This window comes from Aegilops tauschii, chromosome 2 (assembly GCF_002575655.3).
Source record: "Aegilops tauschii subsp. strangulata cultivar AL8/78 chromosome 2, Aet v6.0, whole genome shotgun sequence".
Taxonomy (NCBI): domain Eukaryota; kingdom Viridiplantae; phylum Streptophyta; class Magnoliopsida; order Poales; family Poaceae; genus Aegilops; species Aegilops tauschii.
This window is the reverse complement of record NC_053036.3, coordinates 367,942,809-367,969,180: the sequence shown is the minus strand read 5'-3', so window position 1 is coordinate 367,969,180 and position 26,372 is coordinate 367,942,809. Positions and strand designations below refer to the sequence as shown.

The 26,372-nt window shown below is 47.1% G+C and overlaps 2 protein-coding genes across 3 annotated transcripts; both read left to right on the top strand.

Moving 5' to 3' along the window:
• Positions 1-17,046: 17,046 nt before the first annotated feature.
• LOC109752635 (chaperone protein ClpC1, chloroplastic) lies at positions 17,047-24,669 on the top strand. Of its 2 annotated transcripts, none has more exons than XM_020311537.4 (10): positions 17,047-17,233; positions 18,100-18,685; positions 19,890-20,005; positions 20,092-20,214; positions 20,299-20,484; positions 21,405-21,620; positions 21,810-22,027; positions 22,769-22,844; positions 22,927-23,016; positions 23,273-24,669. In XM_020311537.4, exons 2-10 carry the CDS (start codon positions 18,136-18,138, stop codon positions 24,449-24,451), a joined length of 2,754 nt encoding a protein of 917 aa, XP_020167126.1. In that variant the 5' UTR covers positions 17,047-17,233; positions 18,100-18,135; the 3' UTR covers positions 24,452-24,669. The 2 variants fall into 2 exon arrangements, with proteins under 2 accessions (XP_020167126.1, XP_045088999.1); XM_045233064.2 differs by having other exon boundaries at positions 17,090-17,428.
• A 275-nt stretch (positions 24,670-24,944) lies between these two features.
• Positions 24,945-26,161, top strand: LOC109752636 (heavy metal-associated isoprenylated plant protein 20). The gene is made up of 3 exons (XM_020311538.3): positions 24,945-25,249; positions 25,417-25,492; positions 25,637-26,161. The coding sequence occupies exons 1-3, from the start codon at positions 25,163-25,165 to the stop codon at positions 25,927-25,929; spliced, it is 456 nt and encodes a 151-aa protein (XP_020167127.1). The 5' UTR covers positions 24,945-25,162; the 3' UTR covers positions 25,930-26,161.
• Positions 26,162-26,372: the final 211 nt, after the last annotated feature.

The window sequence follows — 26,372 nt, the reverse complement described above, 5'->3', positions numbered from 1 at the left end:
GTTAGTCCCAAAAATAGTATAAAAAGTTGCCAAAAAGTATATGAAAGTTGAATAATATTGGCATGGAACAATCAAAAATTATAGATACGACGGAGACGTATCAGCATCCCCAAGCTTAATTCCTGCTCGTCCTCGAGTAGGTAAATGATAAAAAAATTGATGTGGAATGCTACCTAGCATAATCTTGATCATGTATCTAATCATGGCATGAATATTAAGACACGAATGATTCAAAGCAATAGTCTATCATTTGACATAAAAACAATAATACTTCAAGCATACCAACCAAGCAATTATGTCTTATTGAAATAACATAGCCAAAGAAAGCTCATCCCTACAAAATCATATAGTCTGGCTATGCTCCATCTTCACCACACAAAATATTCACATCATGCACAACCCCGATGACAAGCCAAGCAATTGTTTCATACTTTTGACGTTTCTCAAACCTTTTCAACTTTCACGCAATACATGAGCGTGAGCCATGGACATAGCACTATAGGTGGAATAGAATATGATGATGGGGGTTATGTGGAGAAGACAAAAAAGGAGAAAGTCTCACATCGACGCGTCTAATCAACGGGCTATGGAGATGCCCATCAATTGATGTCAATGTGAGGAGTAGGGATTGCCATGCAACGGATGCACTAGAGCTATAAGTGTATGAAAGCTCAAACTGAAACTAAGTGGGTGTGCATCCAACTTGCTTGCTCATGAAGACCTAGGGCATTTGAGGAAGCCCATCGTTGGAATATACAATCCAAGTTCTATAATGAAAATTCCCACTAGTATATGAAAGTGATAACTCAAGAGACTCTCTAAAGAACATGGTGCTACTTTGAAGCACAAGTGTGGTAAAAGGATAGTAACATTGCCCCTTCTCTCTTTTTCTCTCATTTTTTTTCTTTCTTTTCTCTTTTTTTATTTTTTTGGTGGGCTTCTTTGGCCTCTTTTTTTATTTGGGCTTCTTTGGCCTCTTTTATTTTTTTGTAAAGTCCAGAGTCTCATCCCGACTTGTGGGGGAATCATAGTCTCCATCATCCTTTCCTCACTGGGGCAATGCTCTAATAATGATGATCATCACACTTTTATTTACTTACAACTCAATATTACAACTCGATATCTAGAACAAAGATATGACTCTATATGAATGCCTCCGGCGGTGTACCGGGATGTGCAATGATCTAGCGTAGCAATGACATAAAAAACGGACAAGCCATGAAAACATCATGCTAGCTATCTTACGATCATGCAAAGCAATATGACAATGAATGCTCAAGTCATGTATATGATGATGATGGAAGTTGCATGGCAATATATCTCGGAATGGCTATGGAAATGCCATGATAGGTAGGTATGGTGGCTGTTTTGAGGAAGATATAATGAGGCTTATGTGTGACAGAGCGTATCATATCACGAGGTTTGGATGCACCGGCGAAGTTTGCACCAACTCTCGAGGTGAGAAAGGGCAATGCATGGTACCGAAGAGGCTAGCAATGATGGAAGGGTGAGAGTGCGTATAATCCATGGACTCAACATTAGTCATAAAGAACTCACATACTTATTGCAAAAATCTATTAGTCATCGAAACAAAGTACTACGCGCATGCTCCTAGGGGGATAGATTGGTAGGAAAAGACCATCGCTCGTCCCCGACCGCCACTCATAAGGAAGACAATCAGTAAATAAATCATGCTCCGACTTCATCACAGAACGGCTCACCATACGTGCATGCTACGGGAATCACAATCCTCAACACAAGTATTTCTACAATCCACAACTACCCACTAGCATGACTCTAATATCACCATCTTTATATCGCAAAACTATTGCAAGGAATCAAACACATCATATTCAGTGATCTACAAGTTTTATGTAGGGTTTTATGACTAACCATGTGAATGACCAGTTCCTGTCATCTCTCTAAATAGATATAAGTGAAGCAAGAGAGTTTAATTCTTTCTACAAAAGATATGCCCACGCTCTAACAAATATAAGTGAAGCAAAAGAGCATTCTACAAATGGCGGTTGTCTAAGTGAAGAGAAACAGGCAATCCAAACTTCAAATGATATAAGTGAAGCACATGAAGCATTCTATAAAGCCATACTCAAAAGATATAAGTGAAGTGCAAAGAGCATTCTATAAATCAACCAAGGACCATCTCATACCAGCATGGTGCACAAAACAAAAATGAAAACTAAATGCAAAAGACGCTCCAAGATTGCACATATCGCATGAACGAAACGAATCCGAAAATATACCGATACTTGTTGAAGAAAGAGGGGATGCCTTCCGGGGCATCCCCAAGCTTAGACGCTTGAGTCTCCTTGAATATTTACTTGGGGTTCCTTGGGCATCCCAAAGCTTGAGCTCTTGCCTCTCTTCCTTCTTCTCACATCGAGACCTTCTCGATCATCGAACACTTCATCCACACAAAACTTCAACAGAAAACTCGATAAGAACCGTTAGTATAATAAAGCAAATCACTACTCTAAGTACTGTTGCAAACCAATTCATATTTTGTTTTTGCATTGTGTCTACTGTAGTATAACTTTTTCATGGCTTAATCCACTGATATAAATTGATAGTTTCATCAAAACAAGCAAACTATGCATCAAAAACAGAATCTGTCTAAAACAGAACAGTCTGTAATAATCCAAACATTCACCATACTTATGATAGTTGAAAAATTCTGCCAAAATTAGGAAAAATAAACAATTTGTATAGAAAGACAGTGCAAAAATAATCAGAACCATTTGACGTTCCAGTAAAAAAAATAAAAATCGCGCACTACAGCGAAAGTTTATGTCCTGCACCATACAAACAAACAAGTATTGTAAACATCCTAAAGGCAAACCTTGGCACATTATTTTTATAATACAATGGAATTGTACAAGGGGATAATTATTTTTGTTGAAAAGTTTCTGTAATCAAGATTCACAAAGTTGCCGTGAGCATGAACAAAGTTCAAGGAGCTCTCCCACTTCAACAATGCTTGTCTTTCTCACTTTCACTTTCCTTTTTGAAAAGTTTTGGGTTCCCCTCTTTATTTTTGTTGTTTTTAAACTTTATGAAAGCACTCAACAGAAATAAACGACTCTCTAAAACTTCCGGGTTGTCTCCCTGGCAGCGCTTTCTTTAAAGCCATTAAGCTAGGCATATAGTGCTCAAGTAGTGAATCCACCCGAATCCCAAGGTATATCAAAGCCAATTTTAATTAGCAATGATTTGTAATTTAGTAGTGAGCACAAAGCAACATATATCATGTAATGACGAATTCTAACTCTCTTCCTATGCATTGGCATGTCATAAAAGAACAATTCATGCACACATAGTAAAGGCCAATGCATAGTATAAACAGTTTCTTGCAATTTTTTCATGTTGGAAACATAAAGGGGCGAAGATGTAGTTCCCCTCTCATAATAATTGCAAGTAGGAGAAGCAAGCACATGCATATTATATCTATCAAAATCATCATGTGCAACGGTAAAAGGCAACCCATCAATATAATCCTTAATAAGGGCAAACTTCTCCGATGTAGTGTAGTTTGGAGAATTCAAAAAGATAATAGGACTATCATGCGTGGGTGCAATAGCAACAATTTCATGTTTAACATAAGGAACTATAGCAAGTTCATTTCCATAAGCATAATTCATATTTGCATCTTGTCCACAAGCATAGCAAGCATCATCAAAAAGGGATATTTCAAGAGAATCAATGGGATCATAACAACCATCATAGCATTCATCCTTCGGTAAGCACGAAGGGAAATCAAACAATGTATGAGTTGAAGAGTTACTCTCATTAGAAGGTGGGCACGGGTAGCTAATCCGCTCTTCCTCCTTTTGTTCTTCGCTCTCCTCATCATCTTTTTCATCCAATGAGCTCACAGTTTCAGTAATTTCTTCTTCCATAGACTCCTACAAAATATTAGTCTCTTCTTGGAAAGCGGAGACTTTCTCAATAAGTGCATTAATATCGTAATTGTATTCATAATTCTCATAACAATATTTAAGGATAGCTAAATTTTCAGGTCTATAAACCGAATCATCAAAATCTTCAAACTCTTTAAACATAGATTCAATTTCATAAGCACCCATAAAAGCAACAAATTCTTCTATTTGTTCCACATCATAGTAATCATAGATACCATTAGCATAAGAAGCTAAGGTTTTATTATCATTAAATTTGCATGAAAAGGGAAGGTGTGGAGCCTTCATCCTAGAGCAACAAGTATAATCATATCTCAAGCATAGTTGCCTAGCATACCACTTCAACATATAAATTTGATCCCATAATAGTTTCCCTTTTTGTGTCAAGCGATAATCCCTAAAGTATTCACGTTGATCCAACGTTACTCCCATTACAAAGTTGAATGGGGTTTTCTCAGGATTATCAAAGTAGTACATAATATCTATCACATAATGAGCATCGAGGGTTTTAGGAGGTTCCCCATCTCCATGAGCAGCAAGTACACCTAATTTTTTTGGTATTTCGTGTTCCATATCCATAACTAAAGATAGAGAAAAACTAAGAATAGCAAATAAAAATTACTTAGTGATAAAGCAAACAAGCACACACGAGAATATTCACCCCACGCTATTGCTCCCCGGCAACGGCGCCAGAAAAAGGTCTTGATAACCCACAAGTATAGGGGATCAATTGTAGCCTCTTTCGATAAGTAAGAGTGTCAAACCCAACGAGGAGCTAAAGGTAGAACAAATATTCCCTGAAGTTCTGTCGACCACCGATACAACTCTACGCACGCTTAACGTTCGCTTTACCTAGAACAAGTATGAAACTAGAAGTACTTTGTAGGTGTTTTTGGATAGGTTTGCAAGAAAATAAAGAGCGCGTAAATAAAAGCTAGGGGCTGCTTAGATAAAGACACAACTAAATTAGTTTTAGTAAAGAGCTTTTTGTTACGAGAAAGTTATTTGTCCCTAGGCAATCAATAACTAGACCGGTAATCATTATTGCAATTTTATTTGAGGGAGAGGCATAAGCTAACATACTTTCTCTACTTGGATCATATGCACTTATGATTGGAACTCTAGCAAGCATCCGCAACTACTAAAGATCATTAAGGTAAAACCCAACCATAGCATTAAAGCATCAAGTCCCCTTTATCCCATATGCAAACAACCTACTTACTCGGGTCTGTGCTTCTGTCACTCACGCCACCCACCATAAGCAAATCATGAACATATTGGAAACCCTACAGCGGGGATCCCTCACGCTTGCGCGACACGGAGAGCACCATAGGACAACACCAATAATAAAACATGCAACTCAAACCAATCTTGATCATCAAATAGCCCATAGGACAAAACAGATCTACTCAAACATCATAGGATAGCCATACATCATTGGGAAATAATATATAGCGTTGAGCACCATGTTTAAGTAGAGATTACAGCGGGTAAGAGAGAGGTTACACCGTTGCATAGAGGGGGGAATAGTTGGTGATGATGGCGGTGAAGTTGTTGGTGAAGATTGCGGTGATGATGATGGCCACGGCGGTGTTCTGGCGCCACCGAAAGAGAAGGGGAGAGGGGGGCCCTTCGTCTTCTTCTTCCTTGACCTCCTCCCTAGATGGGAGAAGGGTTTCCCCTCTGGTCCTTGGCCTCCATGGCGTGGGAGGGGCGAGAGCCCCTCCGAGATTGGATCTGTCTCTCTGTCTCTCTCTGTTTCTGTGTTCTCTTCTGCTGCCCTTTCACCGTTTCGTATATATATGGAGATCCGTAACTCCGATTGGCCTGAAACCTTCGCCGTGATTTTTTTACCAAAAATTAGCTTTCTTGCGGCCGAAGAAGGGCATCAACCGCCTTACGGGTGGGCCACGAGGGTCAGGGGCGCGCCCCCCTGCCTCGTGGCCACCTCGGGCACCATCTCGCGTTGATTTTTCTTCCGGAATTTTCCAAATATTCCAAAAATAAGCTCCATCCGTTTTTATCCCGTTTGGATTCCGTTTGATATGGATATTCTGTGAAACATAAAAGATGCAACAAACAGGAACTGGCACTGGGCACTGGATCAATATGTTAGTCCCAAAAATAGTATAAAAGTTGCCAAAAGTATATGAAAGTTGAATAATATTGGCATGGAACAATCAAAAGTTATAGATACGACGGAGACGTATCATGCCTTTGGTTGGACAGAGGTCACCGGCAGGATAGGCACACCTCCTTCTCTCGAAGGAGGCTGCTCGCCGGATTCCGGGGCCGTATAGGTCTCCAGAACCGTATTTGGTTGGGGGCCGAACTGAACATGGCCCCCATCGCCAGTCTCCATGGGGATCTGCTCCCCCATGTGTCCGGCGGCCAAGGCTACGCCCTCTGGCGTCACCCTGACGGCCTCCTGAACCTCTCCCTTGCCTGGGAAGGTCCTTTGGGACAGCACCTCGTCGTCGCCCTTGGCCGTGGGAGAGTGAGCGGCCGGCGGTGACTCGCTGGCCATCGCCTTTGAATCCAACGAACCTCCTGATGAGGATCGCAGGGAGCTATCGTGGGCCGGACTGCAATAGCGTAATTAAACATGCTAATACCATGAAGAAGAGAGGCCGGATACATGGACGTATACGGGTTTTTAGTACTTATGATGCGGCCAGGGGCTTGCTTCGGGGGGTCGCTCTGGGCTGCTGTCGACGTCCCACGCGGAGTTATCCGCGAGGGGGCCCTTCCCCCTCTTGGCGCCTCCGCCTCCATATTTGTGGAGGCCGCCCTCTTCTTCCTTCCCCCATCAGGGGGATAGTTGCTTTCTTCCTCCTCCTCATCGTCGTCTTCGGCGGCAGAGGAGTGAGTCTTGTCTTCGGACGACACGTCCGAAGCTCCCTTGCGGCGGGGGCCACTCAGGACCCCCTTGGCCTTCTTCTTGACCTTCTTCTCCGGCGCCTTGTAAGGCGCCGGAACCAGCATCTTCGCCAGGAGCGGGATGACTGGTTCCTCGGGCAGCAGAGCCGGACATCGAATCCGCTCCGCTTTCTCTGTCCATACCTGAAAAAATAAATAGTGAAGTTTTAGATATCTTCCTTGAACAAGCAAGTAGAGGATGCACCTTGATGTGAAGGACTTACCGCACTGGCAGGATGGGCTAGATCGTGCCCGCGGTCCGAGTCGATGTCCGGCGGCGTCTCATTGCCTTTAAAGAGCAACTTCTAGACATCTTCGTGAGTGGTTCCGAAGAGCCTCTCCAAGGTCTGGTGCTTCTCTGGATCAAATTCCCATAAAGGGCATGTTCGGCTCTGGCATGGAAGGATCCGGCGAACTAGCATCACCTGGATCATGTTGACGAGCTTGATGTTTTTATCCACCATGCTTTGGATGCGCGTTTGCAGTGCTATCAGTTCGTCCGACGAAGACCAATTTGGGCCCTTCTCTATCCAGGAGGTGAGCCGCATTGGAGCTCCGGATTTGAACTCGGGAGCCGCGGCCCAGGTGGCGTTGTGGGGCTTTGTGATATAGAACCACCGTTTCTGCCACTCTTTGATGGTCTCCAGGAAAGTACCCTTGGGCCATGTGACATTGGGCATCTTGCTCACCATGGCACCTCCGCACTTCGCGTGTTGGCCATCCACCACCTTCGGCTTCACGTTGAAGATCTTGAGCCATAGTCCGAAGTGGGGAGGAATGCGGAGGAAGGCCTTGCACACGACAATAAATGCCAAGATGTTGAGGAAGGAGTTTGGGGCTAGATCATGGAAATCTAGCCCGTTATAGAACATAAGTCCGCGGATGAAAGGGTAAAGAGGAAACCCTAACCCGCGGACGAAATGGGGGGTGAACACCACCCTCTCATTGGGCTTCGGGGTGGGGACGACTTGCCCCTTGGCCGGAAGCCAGTGAGCGATTTCTTTCGCCAGATACCCGGCCTCCCCAAGCTCGGTGATGTCCTTATCCTTGACGGAGGAGGCCATCCACTTGCCTTGCGCTCCAGATCCGGACATGGTTGAGTACTTTCTTAAGGCGGAAAAGATGAGGACTTGGGCACTGGAGCACGAGAATGGAAGGGCAGAGAAAGAGAGAAGGCGTGGGTGAAGAAAAGTGAATCCTTATCTCCTTATAAAGGCAGTGAATATCAAGCGCCTCCCCACTCGCCTTAAAACTCGCCTGTTCCCAAGGGCTGTGCAAACGGCATGGTTGGATTACCCACGCCCGTATTGATGAGAAGCCCGCAATAAGGGGACACGATCTCTGCTTTGACAAGACGTGCCAATGAAAACCGCATCTTGAAACATGGAACGGCAGATGATAACGGTTCGAAATAATAACCGGGCAGACGTGATGTCATCTTACAAAAAGTTGTCAGCGGATTGGACTCGTGAAATATTATATTCTCTGCAGTTGTGTGTGGTACTTGTATTGCAGATCCAGACACGTTCGTCGCGTCCGAAGACTATCTTGGAGTATTCGGAAAGGGGAACCCGCCTTGCAATGCCGAAGACAATCTGCGCGCCGGACACCTCATCATTGAAGCCTTGTTCAGGGGCTACTGAGGGAGTCCTGGACTAAGGGGTCCTCGGGCGTCCGGCCTATTGGACATGGGCCAGACTAATGGGCTGTGAAGATACAAGACCGAAGAGTCTACCCGTGTCCGGATGGGACTCTCCTTGGCGTGGAAGGCAAGCTTGGCGTCCAAATATGAAGATTCCTTTCTCTGTAACCAACTTTGTACAACCCTAGTCCCCTCCGGTGTCTATATAAACCGGAGGGCTTAGTCCGAAGAAGGATATATATAATCATAGTCATATAGGCTAGACTTCTAGGGTTTTAGCCATTACGATCTCGTGGTAGATCAACTCTTGTAATAGTCATATTCATCAAGATCAATCAAGCAGGAAGTAGGGTATTACCTCAATAGAGAGGGCCCAAACCTAGGCAAACATTGTGTCCCTCGTCTCCGGTTACCATCGACCTTAGATGCACAGTTCGGGACCCCCTACCCGAGATCCGCCGGTTTTGACACCGACAGCTGGAACCTCGGGAGGGGTGCTGGACCGAGGAGTTCAAGGCATAACTGGTGCAAGGAATGCTGCCGGAGAAAGAAGAGGACGCGGAGCGCGTGGCCCGGCAGGCTACGGCATATTGCATCCAGGACGGTGAGCTGTACAGAAAATGACCAAATGACGTTTCCTTGCGATGCATTTCCAGGAAGCAGGGGTGCGAGCTGCTGGCCGACATACACGGCGGAGATTGCGGGCATCACTCATCATCGCGCACCCTGGTGGGCAAGGCGTTCTGCAGCGGGTTCTACTGGCCCATGACACTCAGCAACGCAACCGAGCTGGTGAGATCCTGCGAGGCCTGCCAGTTCCATGCCAAGCAAATCCACCAGCCGGATCAAGGCCTCCAGACTATCCCACTCTCCTGGCCATTCGTGGTCTGCGGGCTAGATATCCTGGGTCCATTCCCTCGAGCGCCCGGGGGCTACCGCTACCTCTACGTCGCCATCGACAAGTTCACCAAATGGGCAGAAGTGGAAGCCATCCGCACCATCCCAGCTGGGTCGGCAATGAAGTTCATCAAGGGCCTCGTGAGCCGGTTTGGGGTCCCTAATCGCATCATCACCGACAACGGCTCGCAGTTCACTAGCAACCTCTTCAAGACATATTGTGCTAACCTTGGAACACAGATCTGCTATGCTTTGGTGGCACATCCCAGGAGCAATGGCCAAGCCGAGCGCACCAACGCGGAGGTCTTGAGAGGCCTCGAGACCAGGACATTCAAGAAGAAGCTTGAGGCCTGCGGCAGGGGCTGGCACGACGAGCTCCAGTCCATGATGTGGTCCATCCGCACCACCGCCACCAAGCCAACCAGTGAGACCCCGTTCTTCCTCGTCTACGGAGCAGAAGCGGTTCTCCCTCACGAGTTCAGACATCGCTCCGCCCGGGTCCTGGCATTTGATGAGACGCATCAGGATGCCATGCGGAGGATGGACCTTGTGCTGGGGGAGGAACGCTGCCGCCAAGCCTCGCTCCGAGCGGCAACGTACCAGTAGGCGCTACGACGGTACCACTGTCGCAGCGTCCGCTCCAGGACGCTCGAGGTGGGCGATCTCGTCCTGAGGTGGGTGCTCTCCAGGGAAGGGCTGCATAAGCTCTCACCCATGTGGGAGGGCCCGTTTAGGATTGCCCGCGTTTCCAGGCCTGGCGCCACGCGCCTGGAGACACAGGACGGGATCCCCATCCAGAATGCCTGGAACATCCAGCACCTCCGGAAGTTCTACCCATGAAGCAAGGCCCAGTGCCTGTGAAGGTCTCTGCTCGTGAAACTCTCACGTAATAATGAGTGGGGCTGTACACGCCTCGGAGTCTTCGGAGTGCCGCCCTCGGGCCTCGGGGGCTCCCTCCCACGTCCTAGTGGCAGCACTTAGCTCCGCGCTGGTGAGAAGACTAGACTAGGTGCCGGACGCGGCTGTTCATTTGCTTTCTGTAGTTGGTTTGCACCCCTTTCAACGGAATTTGAAGTTCTGGCGTTTCTCGATGACTTGGTTGGACTCCCTCTTCTCTTTGTTTCTTCCCTCGATTCTTTGTTTTGCGCCAGGGAGGGCGGCAGTTACCCGACGCTCTCCCTTGCACGCCCGTGCGGGGGCTACGGGACAGGTGTGAGTACATGCGTGCGCACTCCCCTGGTCTCCGCGGGGTGCCCTCGTTTGAGCTTGTGATCGGCGCACCGTCCTTTTAAGTCCATGCCCCACGGGTACCGCAACGTGGTGCGCTAGGCCATGATCAGCCCATGCTTGAGGCCTCGTGCAAGGAGGGATACAGATTTCCTAACGAATTTTCACAGCTTCGCGATGTCGCCCGAGTCGACAGCAGGGAAGCCCCACCAGATGCCAGGAGGCGCATGCCCTCACGAGGTAGAAGCTACCCCGGATGCACCAAGCTAAGTTACTCCTCTACACCTGCTTAAGGCACCGATTCCACAACACAACCCAGAAACAATAAACACAGGACGAAGTAGCATAAGCACCGTGGTTCATTACACGCCCTCGCAGGGCCCCATACTTGTTTTTTTGCAATATAGGAGGAAAGGAAAGGAAGGGACAAGCAAAAGCGGCTCCTACGACGCGGCTGCTCACGAGGATCGGCCCCTCGGACTCAGTCGGAGCCCTCCTCGCGCTTCACTGGGGCGTGACGATGGGACGACCCGCCAACGTCCTCGAAGCGAGCCCGACGACGTGGCGGCTGGTCGTAGCCGCCGCCGCTGGAGCTTTCGCCGGAGGAGGAGCTGTCGTAGCTAGACGAACCACGGCCGTCACCGAGGGCGAGCTCACCCTCATCCTCGTCACGGCCGTCGCCAAGGCCGAGCACTTCGTCACCATCGTTGTCTTCAGGGCAGCACCCGGCGCGGCGACCGTCTTCCCTGAACACCCTCACGAAGAGGGTCACACCACCTTCGTACTTGAAGTGGAGGGTGCACCGCATGCTCAGACCACGCGCGCGGGCAAACGTCTGCCAGCCGCGGGCTAGGGCTACGTTACCCGCGATGGAGACCTCCACCATCGGCCTGCAGCCAGAGGCTGCCAGGGCCCGTGGCCGGCAGTTTGCCGGCAAAGGAGCGCGGAAGCTGAAGCCAGGTGTCGGCCGGGTTCTCCGACCACACGACGAACTCCGGCAGCACCTCCTCCGAGTGGAAGCGCGGCCGGGGAGGCCGAGCAGCCATGGCGCGCCTCCCCTCGTGGGCAGGACTGCCACGTCTCGAGCGGCTCCCGCCGCGCGAAGAGGCGCCGCCGTGGCTGCCTGGAATGGCGCCGGACCCCGGAGAAGTTCGTCCGCCCCCGCGAGGGGCCACAGCAGGGGTTGTGGCGTGCTTGCAGCGGCGACCGCGCCCCCTCTTAGGTGGCGGCAAACCGGGCCCCTCTTGACGAGCCTTCCCCTTCTCCGCGGACGAGAGCCTCTTCGTCGGTGCCATGGGTGTTGCAGCAAGACGGTGGAGCAAGGAGGAAGAAGAAGCAGGCGGAATGGAGGAAGAGATGAGCAACGGGGGCTCCGCCCCTCTCCTCATTTATAGCCAGAAGGAGGCCAACCGCCGGCCTCCACGATCACAGGTAATGATGGTTTTCCTTCTGCATGCAGCAGGGTCTCGTCAAGTCGAACGGTTGCCGAGACAGCGTGGGGAAGCGGAGACACCCACGCCCCGTCGGTCGCCACACGTCAATCAAGGCCGCATGCTATTGGGGCCCACGGCGCTCCGCACTTGCCCTTTGGCTTCGCCTCAAAGCCAAGTCCGAGCGCGCCTTGGGCCCGGGGGCTACTGTCGGCGTCCTGGGAACGGGGGTACCCAGACTTGCCTGCCTGCGGCCCAGGGCTTGGCTCCACCAACGGCCTGGCACGGCCCATCTTCAGCAGCAACCACTCAAGACCCTCGCGAGGGGCCAAGCCTCGCGAGGCGGACGACACCAAGACCTCCTCAGGGGCGGCCTCACTAGGCTGGCTCCCGAGGAGCGGAGATATCTATGCTAGGGGCACCTCGCGAGGTTCACGTGACGTGAGCCATGACGACTAAGGCCAGGCGGGCGCCAGCGGGCGCAGAGTACCAGTTGCCTCTTTGGTGCTAAAGGGGCAAGCGCAGGCGAGGAGTCCCGAGGCATCAGGCAAGGTTTCCATATCGGTGCAACGAGACCAAGACCAGCAGGACGGCAGGAGACCAAGACCAGCAGGACGGCAGGACGGAGGTCACCACGGAGCCCATGGCGGCATCACCACCAGAGCCTTTGGCAGGCAAAGACCACCTTTTGTCAGGATAGCTTGTACTAGTTGCCCCCCTTCAAACTTGGCCGTTGTGGGATCCCTTCCCGCCTAAACATTTGGGAAGAGGACCAGGGCCTTTATAAAAAGGAGTAGCCACCACCGTAGTCAGGGATCTCATCTTGGATTGGACTCATTCCACCAAGGCCAACTCACCAGCTCACCGAGCTTTAGAACACCTCTCCTCAGGAGGCTGTTCATCCCTTGTACTAGTTCACCCTCAGCCTACAAGGCAATCCATCACACCGCACTGGAGTAGGGTATTACACCACAACGGTGGCCCAAACCAGTATAAACCCTCGTGTCTCTTATTCGTTTGGGTTCGCCGAGGTAGGCATTGAGATCGTTGCGAGAGCGAGCTAGGGAGAGAGAGATCTTCGTGCGCACCCTAGTGTTCGAACCTCAAGGGTTTGGCGGAACCCGTAATCCGACAATGCAGGCAGGAGTCGGTCTACTAATCTTGGACGTGATGCCCATATAATGATCATTGCCTGGATATCGTCATAATTATTTGAAGTTGTATCAATTGCTAACAGTAATTTGTTGGGATAATCGATTTTATGCCCCTAGTTGTGTCCCACTCGACAGTTTTTCCCTTAGTTTTCGAAAATCCTTGGTTTTGCACAAGGCGGCTTGCTCCTCTTGTGGTTTTGCCCTTCCGTCACGTTTCCGTCTAGTTAGTGCCGTTTGACCGTGTGTTAACCGTCTATGGATTTTTCGCTCGACCATTTTACCCCTGCTTCGTCACTCTTTGAATAGACACTTTCAAGTGGGACCCATCACTGAGAAAACCACCTGTCACTCTTCTCACTATCATGTGGGACCCACAACGGACCAAATATCTCTAATGGACACTGCCATGTTGTAACCATAACATCAATTTTGCAATCCTTTTTATGCAATAATTAACACAACATAAACTAATTAAAACACCAGTAATTAACACAAATCAGTACTTAAGGTCGGTCTCATCTCGAATATAATTAATCATTAGTCTATAGTTGCTAGCTATACTAGCTAATTACATTGCGTCAAGTGTTAAAAAAATGTCGGGCCAAGGATTTAAAAAACGCCCTCTGTAGGAGGGGGATGAGCTCGCCGGAGCCAAACGAATCGGCGTCGAAGCTCGCTGGAGCTCGCCAAATCCTCCTCGCCCGTGCGTCCTCATGATGAGCGCTTGGACTCCGCCGCTGCGGCGTGGAAGGAGGCCTGGGCGAGGCGCGTGCCACCCTCCTCCACCATCTATCCCCACCGTGCGTCCCCAGTCGCCACGCGCCACCCTCCAAACCATCTCTCCCCACCGTGTGTCGCCGGCTGCCGCATACATTGGCCACCGACGAGATCTGGGCCTCCCTCGGGGCGCTGTGGATCTGGGCCAAAGGGAGGCGTCGGTGGAGGCTGGCCCGCGTTGGCGTGGACGAGGGTCAATGGGGACGCAGGCACTGCAGTTCATGCCTCACACATTGCAGCGCCAGATCGAACAGGGCTCGCGGCGGCGGTGAATGGATCGAGAGATGGACCTCCATGGGCAGTGACATGGTGGCTTTGGGGTTGCTCCCTGCTCCTATCGGGGAAGAGAAAAGAGGAGGGTGAGAGAGACGGAGAGAATCGATAGAGAAAGGGAGAAGGAAGGAGCACAGGCAGGGCGGCGCTCGCGCCCAACCCCGATGAACGGCTGCGGAGATGAGGCGTACCTCAGGCACGGAAACGAGGCGGGTCGGGGCGGTTTTGCTCCTGCGGGCGGTCGAGCCCAACCCCGATGGGATCCGTGGCTCCACCACCGATGGGGCCTCCGCTAGCCTTCCTTCGCTGGCCATGGACGGGATGTGTGGCTCCAGCGCTGATGGGATCTGAGAGAGGGGGGAAGGGCATCCAGGACTAGGGTTTGACCGGCGGGAGAGAAATAAAAGGGAACATGGGATGGTGATGGGTCCCACTTGGCAGTGTCTCGCCAGAGAGTGAAGAAGCAGGGCAAAATGGTCCAAGGAAAAGTCCACAAACAGTCAACACACGGTCAAACGGCGCTGACTGGACGGAACCGTGACGAAAGGGCAAAAACACAAAGCAAGCTAACTTAGTTGGGCAAGACCGCGTGTTTTACAAAACTAGGGGTATTCCTGTCGAGGGTGACACAACTAAGGGCTCAAATACAATTATCCCTAATTTGTTTACCCGACGTATGCTATTTTTCTCGAGAGAAGCCACTAGTGAAATCTACGGCCCCGGGTCTCTTCTTTATCATATTGCCTTTGAGATCTATTTTTATTCGCTTTTATTTCTAGATCTATTAATCCAAAAACCCAAAAATACATTGCTGCAATTTATTGTTATTTATTTTATCTCGCGTTCCCGTGAGATCTATTTATCCAATCTACTACAATTTTATCTATCTTTTTACTCGGGAGGGATTGACAACCCCTCTTTTACGTTGGGTTGCAAGTATTTGTTCTTTGTGTGCAGGTACCATTATGTAGTGTTGCGTGGTTCTCCTACTGATTCGATAACCTTGGCCTCATCACTGAGGGAAATACCTACCGTAGTTGTGCTGCATCATCCCTTCCACTTTGGGGAATACCGACGTAGTTCAAGCCGCATCAGGGTATATATAGCCATCACCAAAGATCTAGCGGTTACAAACTTTATGCACAACTCAATGACACCGGATGAAGAACTCGGTGAGACTGACTAGTGTAAAAGATTCGAACGTACACGTTTCAGTGAGATAGGATGAATCCACCCGGTGGCTCTGACATGTGATGAGCTAAAGCACTTGCATCATTTTGGTAATTCCGAATGGTTTCACTCAGTAATTTCGAAATGAACATGACGGGGTACAGAAAGTTTGTCAGTGCACTTCGGTGGGACCGAATGCCATCTCGGTGGAACCGAGTTTCTAGGGTTTAGGTTGTGGCACTGTCTGGTGTATCTCGGTGGGTCCGGGTGTATCTATTTCAGTGGGACCGAGAATGACTTTAGGTTTTTGGACAGATTGAATTGTGAGAATGTAGCTGAGAGTTTTGGAGCAATATTTCCAAGCACTTGAGCAAATGACTCATGATCAAAACCTCATTCACTTTTAATAGTATTGGTTTTCCTATGGACTCAATGTGATCTTTCATCATTCAACCAAAAATGTAGAGTCATGAAGCTTTTGCCAATGCTTGTCCTTTGTAGCTTGAGGGGTCCACATCTTCATCCATCTACAAGCCTAGGCTGTATTATTCTTGAAATATACTTGATGAAAAATGTTAGTCCAACAACATGTATGTTGACATGAATTACCAAAACCACCAAGGGAGCAAATGTGCTTTCAGACCTGATGGCATCAATATCCCCGATGGCAAGTTCTACCTCAGAGATGCTGGCTATGCATGTCGGCCTGGTGTTCTTCCACCCTCAGGAAAACCAGACACCATCTAAATGAGTTCTCTGGTAGAAACTATCCTAGGACTGCACATGAATTGTTTAATTTCAGACACTTTAGCCTTAGAATTACGGTTGAGAGGGCATTTGGAGATCTGAAGAATAGATTTAAGATTCTGGATCAGAAGTCATTCCACACTTTTCAAACCCCAGGTTAAGCTTGTTCTTGCTTGTTGCATCCTTCATAACTGGATCCTACAATGGGGTTGTGATGACCTTGTGCCGGAGGAGGAAGAGGTGATGCTTGATGATGTTGTTGACTCCGACCATGGTGTGGAGGCATTTGACAACAAAGCCTGGAAGAACAAAAGGATGGAGTCTTCGGCAATGTGAGAAAATAAAGGTCATACAAGGATGTGAAGAAAAAGAAGCAGTAGCAACAGAAGAGAAGAAGAAGCATCAACAACAGAAGAGAAGAAGAAGAAGCAACAACAGAAGAGAAGAAGCAACAGCAACAACAGAAGAAACAACAACAAAACAACAACTCACGAGGATGGACTTCCATCTAATTGGACATCGATGAACTTTCCCTATTATTGTTAAACTATCATTTGTTTTCTAGTTAGGATTGAGACGATGTTGGAAAATCGTGTGTGGTAAGGTCACCACTAATGAGAAGTGGTGATCATACATTGTGACGTTCGGAACCAAACAACATGTAATTTGTCTATTCAGTGCAGCACAAGCAACCAAACACTGGATAAATATTGCTTTCCTAATGCAGCCACACTAGATAAAAACAATCAAACTATATGTAGATGATGGTTTTTGTTCTCAACCGGATTTAACTAAGACACACGTGTAAAAAGGTAAAAAAAACCATGCAGGTAACCAAGCACGCAAGTGAAAAGGGAGGAGAAAGGGGTGTGTCTTGTGGGCCTCGCCGGGCCTTTTAAATCGACGCACATCCGATAAGCATGGGTGGTCGCTCCTTATCAATTGACACAGGTGCCGTGTAATTCGAGGCGACTAGCCCTAGCGAGAAGCGAGCGAGAGGGTGGGGCGGCGGCCAGCGGCTGGACCTGGGGCAAGGCAGCGAGCACGCCGCGTGCACGAGTTGAGGTAGTATTTCTTCGGTAGGAGTATTCCACTTTTCATTGTAACATGGATCCTACGGAGCAGTAGTTATATTAATTTTAGCTAAGCCTGTGAATTGCTAGGATTTCGCATCTAGCTCTCTTCCCCGTGTTATCGACTCCGCCCGTCCCAAGGTTCTCCCTAGGTCCTCCGCCGCTGGGCGGCCACGTCGTCGCCGAGGTGAGGCTTCCCCCGCCGCGCCCGCCGCTCGCTTCCGTCTCCGCGCCCTTCGCTCGTGGGGGGCGATGACTCCTGCGGTTGTTTTCGCCGATTGTTTTCGGAGTTCATGGGGAACCTTATCCTCTTCCGTTCCCTCGGGTGGGCGGATTTGTGGATTGGGTTTGGTGGTTCCGGGGATCGATTGGCTGGTTGGTTGGATAGTTCCAGGGGAAATTCTGCGAATCCTGTTTTTACCCACCTCGTCGGTGGATGCAGTCGAGCGCGCTATTTTGGTAGCAGCCGGGATGTGGATATATGTTGGCTTTTGCTTGGCGCGTGTAGGCGCACGGTAGGGGCTTTCCGATTGGGGTGCTATTGTCGAGCGGATTTAGATGGTATTCTTCTCTTGGTTGGAGCAGTCACGTGTGGATAATCCTGTGTTGAAGTTGGCTGGGTACATGAAACTTATCAAGCTTGGTAAAAACCATCGTGCCCGAATTTCTTATAGTACTATACTGCTCTTTGATTTGGGGTCATTAGGTGTTGTTTCAATGATATGTGAATGGTTGGCGAATTCTTTTAACCTCGTTTTTGAGGCACATATGTGGGATCTACCATCGGAAGTAGATGCCATAGTTGCTTTGCAATCATTTGATGATGTTTTCTGTTTGAGTAATGCTTTTTTTTTGCAGGCACTGGTAAACCTGTGGTTCTTTGGTTAGTTCAATATGGAGGGGACTCTGGTTCAGTCTGCCATTGCTCCTACCGCATACAGGAGTAGCTCTACGCGGTCCCGTGTGCGCACAAGGGCCACAATGTTACGCAGTACGCCAACCAGGACCCTCACTCTCGGGGGTTTTCAAGGACTGCGGCAAACAAATTTCCTGGATACAAGGTCCGTTATCAAACGTGACTTTGGCTCCATTGTAGCAAGCCAGATTTCACGACCACGTGGGTCAGGTTCAAGAATGGTTGTCCGGGCCATGTTCGAGCGCTTCACAGAGAAAGCAATCAAGGTGATTATGCTTGCACAGGAGGAAGCAAGACGCCTAGGCCACAACTTTGTTGGGACAGAACAGATTCTGCTTGGCCTTATTGGTGAGGGAACTGGAATTGCAGCAAAGGTTCTAAAGTCTATGGGGATCAGTCTTAAGGATGCCCGTGTGGAAGTTGAAAAGATTATTGGAAGAGGCAGTGGGTTTGTTGCCGTTGAAATTCCATTTACACCTCGTGCAAAGCGTGTACTCGAACTGTCACTTGAAGAAGCTCGCCAGCTAGGTATTAATCATTACCTTCATTTATCCACGAAAATCAGCTAGTTTCATGCTCTTGTTTCATCCATTCTCATCAGCTATTCTGTAATTATTACTGTATGCACATCATCAGTTTTTTTATTTACATCTAGTTTGTAATCAATTAGTCTGTTTTTATTCTATTTTCTTTTCTCAGTTACCCTGTTCTGTTTTTCTTAGTCACATAAGTTTGCTATATACTAGTGTAAATTGGTTCAGATAAGTGCACAAAATATCTGAATTTATGACTCCATTAGTGATAGAATGGTAGTTGAGGACAAGTTATCATAAGGTGTTCTGCTAGGCATGGTAATCGAGCTGCATTCCCATTCGGTGACGAGTGTGCGGAACTAGTGGTTAATTCATCTCACCTTCTGTTGAAGCAAGCACATGAATGTTTCCCCATTCCCATCCCCGATCATTGTCTGGTCCTGACTATCTGAGTCTAGGCCCCATTTTTTGTCATTCTATGTACTTGGCCGGACAGTGACTGACCGTTGCTTTTATATTATTTTATGTGTTTTTTTATATACTCTAGTTTTATTTATGTAGTATCCTGTTCTTACTTTCAGAGTCTACATTAAGTATGGATAGTGGTGTAAGATTTCATGTAGTGGTTTGATCACTAAAGACACTAAACATGTACAATTGTCTTAGTCAGTGACTAATCCAGAATGATACTTAAGCAAAAGTGATCATCATGTCCTGTGCAGAATGAAGCTTTGTTCTTCTTTTACGCTGTGGAAATTCTCCATTAGGTGATTGTGGCAGGAACCCTGGGGAAAGCTAGTGTGCTAGCTTAACAGTGATGTTTTACCATCCCTCATCCCCGACCTTCATTGCCCATCTAGCGAGCAGTTACCTTTCTTCTTTGGCAAGCCAACCATGAATTCCTCACCATGCAGTGTCCTATCCAGGGTAGCTGCGGGTCCATAGGATTTGGCAGGGATGGGGACTTACTACTATACTCGTGATACATTAAAAAAGTGAAACATTACTATATTATCACTATATCACTATTGCATTGTTCCTTTCTTGAAGATGATGAAATTTTAGTATTTATTGAGCTCAGGTGATACATTACTATATCACATCAGTCTCAGGGGTATTAAGAACAAGTCTTGCTTATTTTGCTGCTTCTTGAGACTATATAGGATGTGTACTAATTTTCCTTTATGTTCATTGTTCAGGGCATAACTATATAGGATCTGAGCACTTACTCTTAGGGCTACTTCGTGAGGGTGAAGGTGTGGCAGCTCGAGTTCTCGAAAGCCTTGGTGCTGATCCAAACAACATTCGTACCCAGGCAATTTCTTCACTGATATATTTCTTACATTATTACTTACTTTAGTCTAATTTGTCCAGACAATGAATATTTTATATGCTGTGCAGGTTATAAGAATGGTTGGTGAAAGCACAGAAGCTGTTGGTGCTGGGGTTGGTGGGGGAAGCAGTGGCCAGAAGATGCCTACACTTGAAGAATACGGTACTAATTTGACAAAGCTGGCAGAAGAGGTATTTCCTCCTTCCCATGTGTCCTTTTGCCTATTGGAGATATTTAGCAGCAAAGAGAAACAATCTCATTCTTTTTTCTTGCAGGGTAAACTAGACCCAGTTGTTGGCAGACAGGATCAAATTGAGCGTGTAACTCAAATTTTGGGCAGGCGTACAAAGAACAACCCATGCTTAATTGGAGAGCCTGGTGTCGGCAAGACTGCTATTGCAGAGGGGCTTGCACAACGTATTTGTAATGGGGATGTTCCGGAAACAATTGAAGGAAAGAAGGTTAGCCTCGACTTTTATGTTGCCTGTGCATTACCAGAGTTTATTTTGTGCTTGTAAATGAGTAGCATGAATTGCAATGCGGGTATTTTTTTTGCTATGCAGCACTGATACCGATATGTGTGTCAGTGTATCCATATCGGGGTGATACGGATACATGGGCTTGCCAATTTCTTTAAAATTGCCAATACATCGATACATTTAACTACTTCCCCAAAATGCCAATGCATGGACATACTGGGACTGTGAGTCAGGGCAGATGGAGCAACAGCATTGGGACAGAGGAGGGGGAGGGTACGAGACATGGGAGAGTTTAGATAATGGCGGATATGATAAAATATGCCACATATAGGTATTTGGCCTTTGATAAATGCCAGACCCCACTTATCGCCATATTGTCAAAAGGGCAAACCACCAGTGGTATTTTACCAAATTTCTCTTAAATAGCCCTGTTGTATCCAGAATGTATCAAATCCCCCCCCCCCCCCCCCCCCCCAACACACACACACAAAGAACTATGTATCCAATCAATTATTTTTTGTTTTTGTTTTTTATGTTAATCCATTTGATACTTGTTGAACATATCCACCGTCTATCGGACCATATCAGGTACTGACGCCAGTTTTTTCATGTACCGGTGTTTTAGAGTTTTTATAGTAAATAGCATGCCTATTATTGTGATTTTACTTTGTCATTCTGTACTGACACTATTAGTGTTGTTATTGGGATCATTAGTGAGCCTTCAGTAATTAAGTGTTGATGGCATGGTCAAAATAATAATAAATGATTAAATGTTGAGGACCCAAGGCTTTTGTCAGTCACAAAGGATCAAGCTTGTTTAAAAATAATTGAGTGGTATAAAGCTCCTTTTTGTATTTATCATCATGTTGTTCTAGAAAATTAATCATGACTGCTCTGTTTAGGTTATTACCCTTGACATGGGGCTCCTTGTTGCTGGTACCAAGTACCGTGGAGAGTTTGAAGAAAGGCTGAAGAAGCTTATGGAAGAAATTAAGCAAAATGATGATATTATACTCTTTATTGATGAAGTGCACACGTTGATCGGAGCAGGTGCAGCTGAAGGTGCAATTGATGCTGCTAACATCTTGAAACCAGCTCTTGCAAGAGGTGAACTGCAGGTAATGTGCCTGATTTCAAATTCCATTGTTCTGTGTTGCTCACTTTTCTGGTTTAGTCTGATAAAGTCACAAAGACCTCACCTAGGCTGGATCCAGAAAGCAGTTTCTTCCAGTTGACAAGCCATGTCTATGACAAGAAAGATGAGCTGCTCCTAGTTTCAACATTTCTGACACTGTTCTATCTTTCAGTGCATTGGTGCCACAACACTCGATGAGTACAGGAAACATATCGAGAAAGATCCTGCTTTGGAGCGAAGGTTTCAACCAGTCAAGGTACCAGAGCCCACTGTTGAAGAATCAATACAAATCTTAAGAGGACTTCGTGAGAGATATGAACTTCATCATAAGCTGCGATACACAGATGATGCTTTAGTTGCCGCGGCGCAGTTATCATATCAGTATATCAGGTTTGCATTGCATCATACTTTAATTAATTTGGTTGATGTTTAATTTTTTTGGTATAGCAATTCTGGTGCTGCAATTATTTCTTAGGTATTAGCTGTATATGTATAATGTTGTGAATGTGTATGATTTTGACATCTCTTGTGGTTTTGTTATCTGAATTGTTCACTAATGTGTAGCATCAGCTTTATTACCTTTTTATTGGATAAGTTGGGTAGGCGAGGGGCTTGCATTGGTGTATCTCATGATTTGATTATCCATCATGAAAGGGTTAATTATCCTGGCTTTTTCTGAAGTTCCCAATATGCTTCATGTTCCCATTGCTCTAGACTTTCGCTAAGAGTGTTACTCCCTCCGATCCATATTAATTGACGCTGCTCTAGTATAATTTCAGTACAAATTATACTAGAGCAGCGTCAATTAATATGGATCGGAGGGAGTATAATAAATGAATGATATAAACTGTATAATATTGCCGTTTCACCCTTAATCTGCTAAGGTGTCATTGTCTGCACAACAATAATTAAATTGCAAGAAGTCTTGACTGTAATTTTTTGTTATCCTTGACAACAGTTGACTCTACACATGCACGACGATTATTAGCCCTCCTAGAATGAAAATCTTAGTTCCAGTTATATATTTAGATTATATGGACAGTGTATATTTTCCACTTTATATTTTGGCAGTGGAGCCAATAATCTGATTTGCACTGTAATGAACATGTGTTATCTTTGCTGTTTCTGTAGTGACCGCTTCCTGCCTGACAAGGCTATTGACTTGATTGATGAAGCGGGGTCCCGTGTTAGGCTCAGGCATGCACAGGTATTGACCCTGAATAATTGTGATCCCAGAGAGCCTGCTTCACCGCCTTGTTTTTGTTTAACCATGATCCCTTACACTGCAGCTACCTGATGAGGCCAAGGAGCTGGACAAAAAACTTCGCCAAATAACAAAGGACAAGAATGAGGCTGTGCGTGGCCAAGATTTTGAGAAGGTATACATAGATTCTGGATAAGCGCTCTTGAGTTCTGTGTGAAGGTTCCTAAATGGTTTGCTTTAGTAGGATGCTAATGTTGTTTTACTTGCAAGTTTATTGGTTCATTTGGCTATATTTACATTGTTGTTTTACTTGTAAGGTGCCTCTAATCATAGCCTAGAAGCCAGCCTTTTCTTCCTTGTTCTGTTTATGCAACTTAAATTAACCATTGTTGTTTCTTCCATGTTATCTTACTGTTGTTGTTTATTGTCAGGCTGGGGAATTAAGAGACGAGGAAATGGAGCTGAAGGCCCAAATTACAGCCATTATTGACAAGAGCAAGGAAATGGTTAAAGCAGAGACTGAATCCGGCGAAGTTGGTCCTCTTGTCACCGAGGCAGATATTCAGCACATCGTCTCATCATGGACTGGTATACCTGTGGAGAAAGTCTCATCTGATGAGTCTGACCGCCTCCTTAAGATGGAAGAGACACTCCATACGCGCATCATTGGGCAGGATGAAGCTGTCAAAGCTATTAGCCGTGCTATCCGCCGTGCTCGTGTTGGCCTCAAGAATCCAAATCGACCCATTGCTAGCTTCATATTCTCTGGACCAACTGGTGTTGGTAAATCAGAATTAGCAAAGGCTCTGGCATCCTACTACTTTGGCTCAGAGGAAGCCATGATCAGATTAGATATGAGTGAGTTCATGGAGAGACATACAGTGTCCAAACTCATCGGATCACCTCCAGGTTATGTTGGCTACACTGAAGGAGGTCAACTAACAGAAGCAGTCCGCCGCCGTCCATACACTGTTGTTCTCTTTGATGAGATTGAAAAGGCACATCCAGATGTCTTCAACATGATGCTTCAGATCTTAGAAGATGGGAGGCTGACAGATAGCAAGGGACGGACAGTTGATTTCAAGAACACACTGTTGATCATGACATCGAATGTCGGAAGCAGTGTCATCGAGAAGGGAGGCCGGAAGATTGGGTTTGACCTTGACTCTGATGAGAAAGATACCAGTTATAACAGGATCAAGAGCTTGGTGACCGAGGAGTTGAAGCAGTATTTCCGGCCTGAGTTCTTGAACAGATTGGATGAGATGATTGTGTTCCGGCAGCTGACAAAACTGGAGGTGAAAGAGATTGCTGATATTATGCTCAAGGAGGTGTTTGACAGGCTCAAGGCAAAGGAAATCGACCTCCAGGTAACGGAGAAGTTCCGGGATAGGGTTGTGGATGAAGGTTACAACCCGAGCTACGGTGCCAGGCCTCTGCGACGCGCCATTATGAGGCTTTTGGAAGACAGTCTGGCGGAAAAGATGCTGGCTGGCGAGGTCAAGGAAGGTGATTCTGCTATTGTTGATGTGGATTCGGATGGTAAGGTGGTAGTTCTCAACAGCGGGGGTGGTATTGCAGAGCCGCTGGAGCCTGCTCTGAGTGCCTAGTTGGGTATACCATCTTTTTATTTCGTTATCTCAGCTTGGGGTCCTGGTGATGGTACCTAGATTAATATCACTGCCCTTTCAGTTATGTGTTCTCCTCTTCCTTTTTTGTCTCTCTTCTTTCACTCTCTTGAAGTTCGAAGTTTGAAGTGAGGCACTAGAAATTGTTATTGTAAACGAAACAAACATAGATGCATGTACGAGCAAGCTGTATGCCAGTATATCTTTTGAGTTTTCTTTTTTCTTTTTGAGAGAGTAGTTGCTCTGTTTCTGAAGAACAGTTGAAGGATTCATCTACCTGCAGTTACTTGCTTTGTACGTACTGTATTTTAGGTAGCGACTAGAGAGCTAATTGAGGCCGTGCATTTCCCAGTCTACCAAAATAAATCATCTCCGTGAAACGAAAAGCAAGAGATAATTATGAAGCAGCTTCCTGTCAAAACAGCTGGCCTGTGAAGCAGGGAATGGTCATCCTGGAAGCAGGGGTGTTTGCTCATCAATCCGAAAGCGCCGTGGTTTAATCGCTCGCTCTCTGTCGCCTAGAAGCATCAGTATGGACTTGCACGTCCACCCTAACCATACAAATTTAGCCAGCAAGCGAAATTTATCCTCTGATATTTTCTCTTCGTTCCTCTTTCCTCTCTACATATACGACCCTTCACGGTTCTGTACCCGAGAACACTACTGCTTCAGTCGTGTCAGATCAATAAGATCATGGGCGTCTTGGATCACCTCTCCGATTTGTGCAGCATGACAGACACAAAGGCAGCCCTCAAGCTCAGGAAGAGGCGGCCGATGCAGGTGAGGCTTGTGGAATTCTTTTTTTTAGTACGCCTGTGCTCTCTTGTTTTGCTTGGAAACAGTTTCAACTTCTCATCTCATGAGATGACCGATATAATTTTTTGTTTGCCATTTCGTTTAAGTTATATATAAACACGTGATTAACTCGAGTAGTTTGTGATCCGCAGACGGTAAACATCAAGGTGAAGATGGACTGCGAGGGCTGCGAGAGGAGGGTCAAGAACGCCGTCAAGTCGATTCGGGGTACACACATACATACTCCTACATACGTAGCGATATCCAGAAATGAAATAAAATCAAGCAATCTAAAGTTTTCGTTGGGAATAGTTTTGTGAAGTTAAACTCTGCTGCTGAACGTCTCATCTCCTGTATATGTTGATGGCAAAGGTGTGACGGCCGTGTCAGTGAACCCCAAGATGAGCAAGGTGACGGTGACGGGGTTCGTTGAGCCGAGCAAGGTGCTGGCGCGGGTGAAGAGCACCGGGAAGGTGGCCGAGATGTGGCCCTACGTGCCGTACTCGCTCACCACCTACCCCTATGTCGGCGGCGCCTACGACAAGAAGGCGCCGGCGGGCTTCGTCCGCGGCGCGCCGCAGGCCATGGCCGACCCCGGGGCGCCGGAGGTCCGGTACATGAACATGTTCAACGACGAGGACGTCAACTCCTGCGCCATCATGTGATGATGCCGACCCATCTTGACGATCTCCACCCTAGCCAGCCGGCCAGTCACCCAGACACTACGCGGCCTATAAGATACCATCGCAGTCGCAGAATAGGCTCTCCAAGGATTGATTCTACATCCAGCCACGTAATAGTAAATCTACGAGTGTACGATTTTGTGTCGCTTGTTCATGTCAGATGTAATTATAATTTCATGGTAAAGGGTAAAGTAATATCACGAGTTTTTCTTCTTCTTTTGAGAATGAAGTAATATGAACTCGTTGCCAATTTCATGGCAAAGGGTAAAATATTACTATGATTTTTTTTTTGCGAATGAAGTAATATGTGCTCGTTGCTAAAGTTGGAGAGATTAACTCTTGATTGAATGCCTTGGGTCGGTTACAAGGTTATAACATATACAGGAGAGAGCCCTTGAGAGTCGGCACGCAGGCCAGGGCGTGCG

Coding starts and splice junctions, on each gene's coding strand:
- LOC109752635 (XM_020311537.4), top strand. CDS start 18,136: ATGGAGGGGACTCTGGTTCAGTCTGCCATTGCTCCTACCGCATACAGG. Junction 21,621..21,809: donor TTGCAAGAGGTGAACTGCAG/GTAATGTGCCTG, acceptor TCTATCTTTCAG/TGCATTGGTGCCACAACACT. Junction 22,028..22,768: donor TTATCATATCAGTATATCAG/GTTTGCATTGCA, acceptor CTGTTTCTGTAG/TGACCGCTTCCTGCCTGACA.
- LOC109752636 (XM_020311538.3), top strand. CDS start 25,163: ATGGGCGTCTTGGATCACCTCTCCGATTTGTGCAGCATGACAGACACA. Junction 25,250..25,416: donor GGAAGAGGCGGCCGATGCAG/GTGAGGCTTGTG, acceptor TGTGATCCGCAG/ACGGTAAACATCAAGGTGAA. Junction 25,493..25,636: donor CGCCGTCAAGTCGATTCGGG/GTACACACATAC, acceptor TTGATGGCAAAG/GTGTGACGGCCGTGTCAGTG.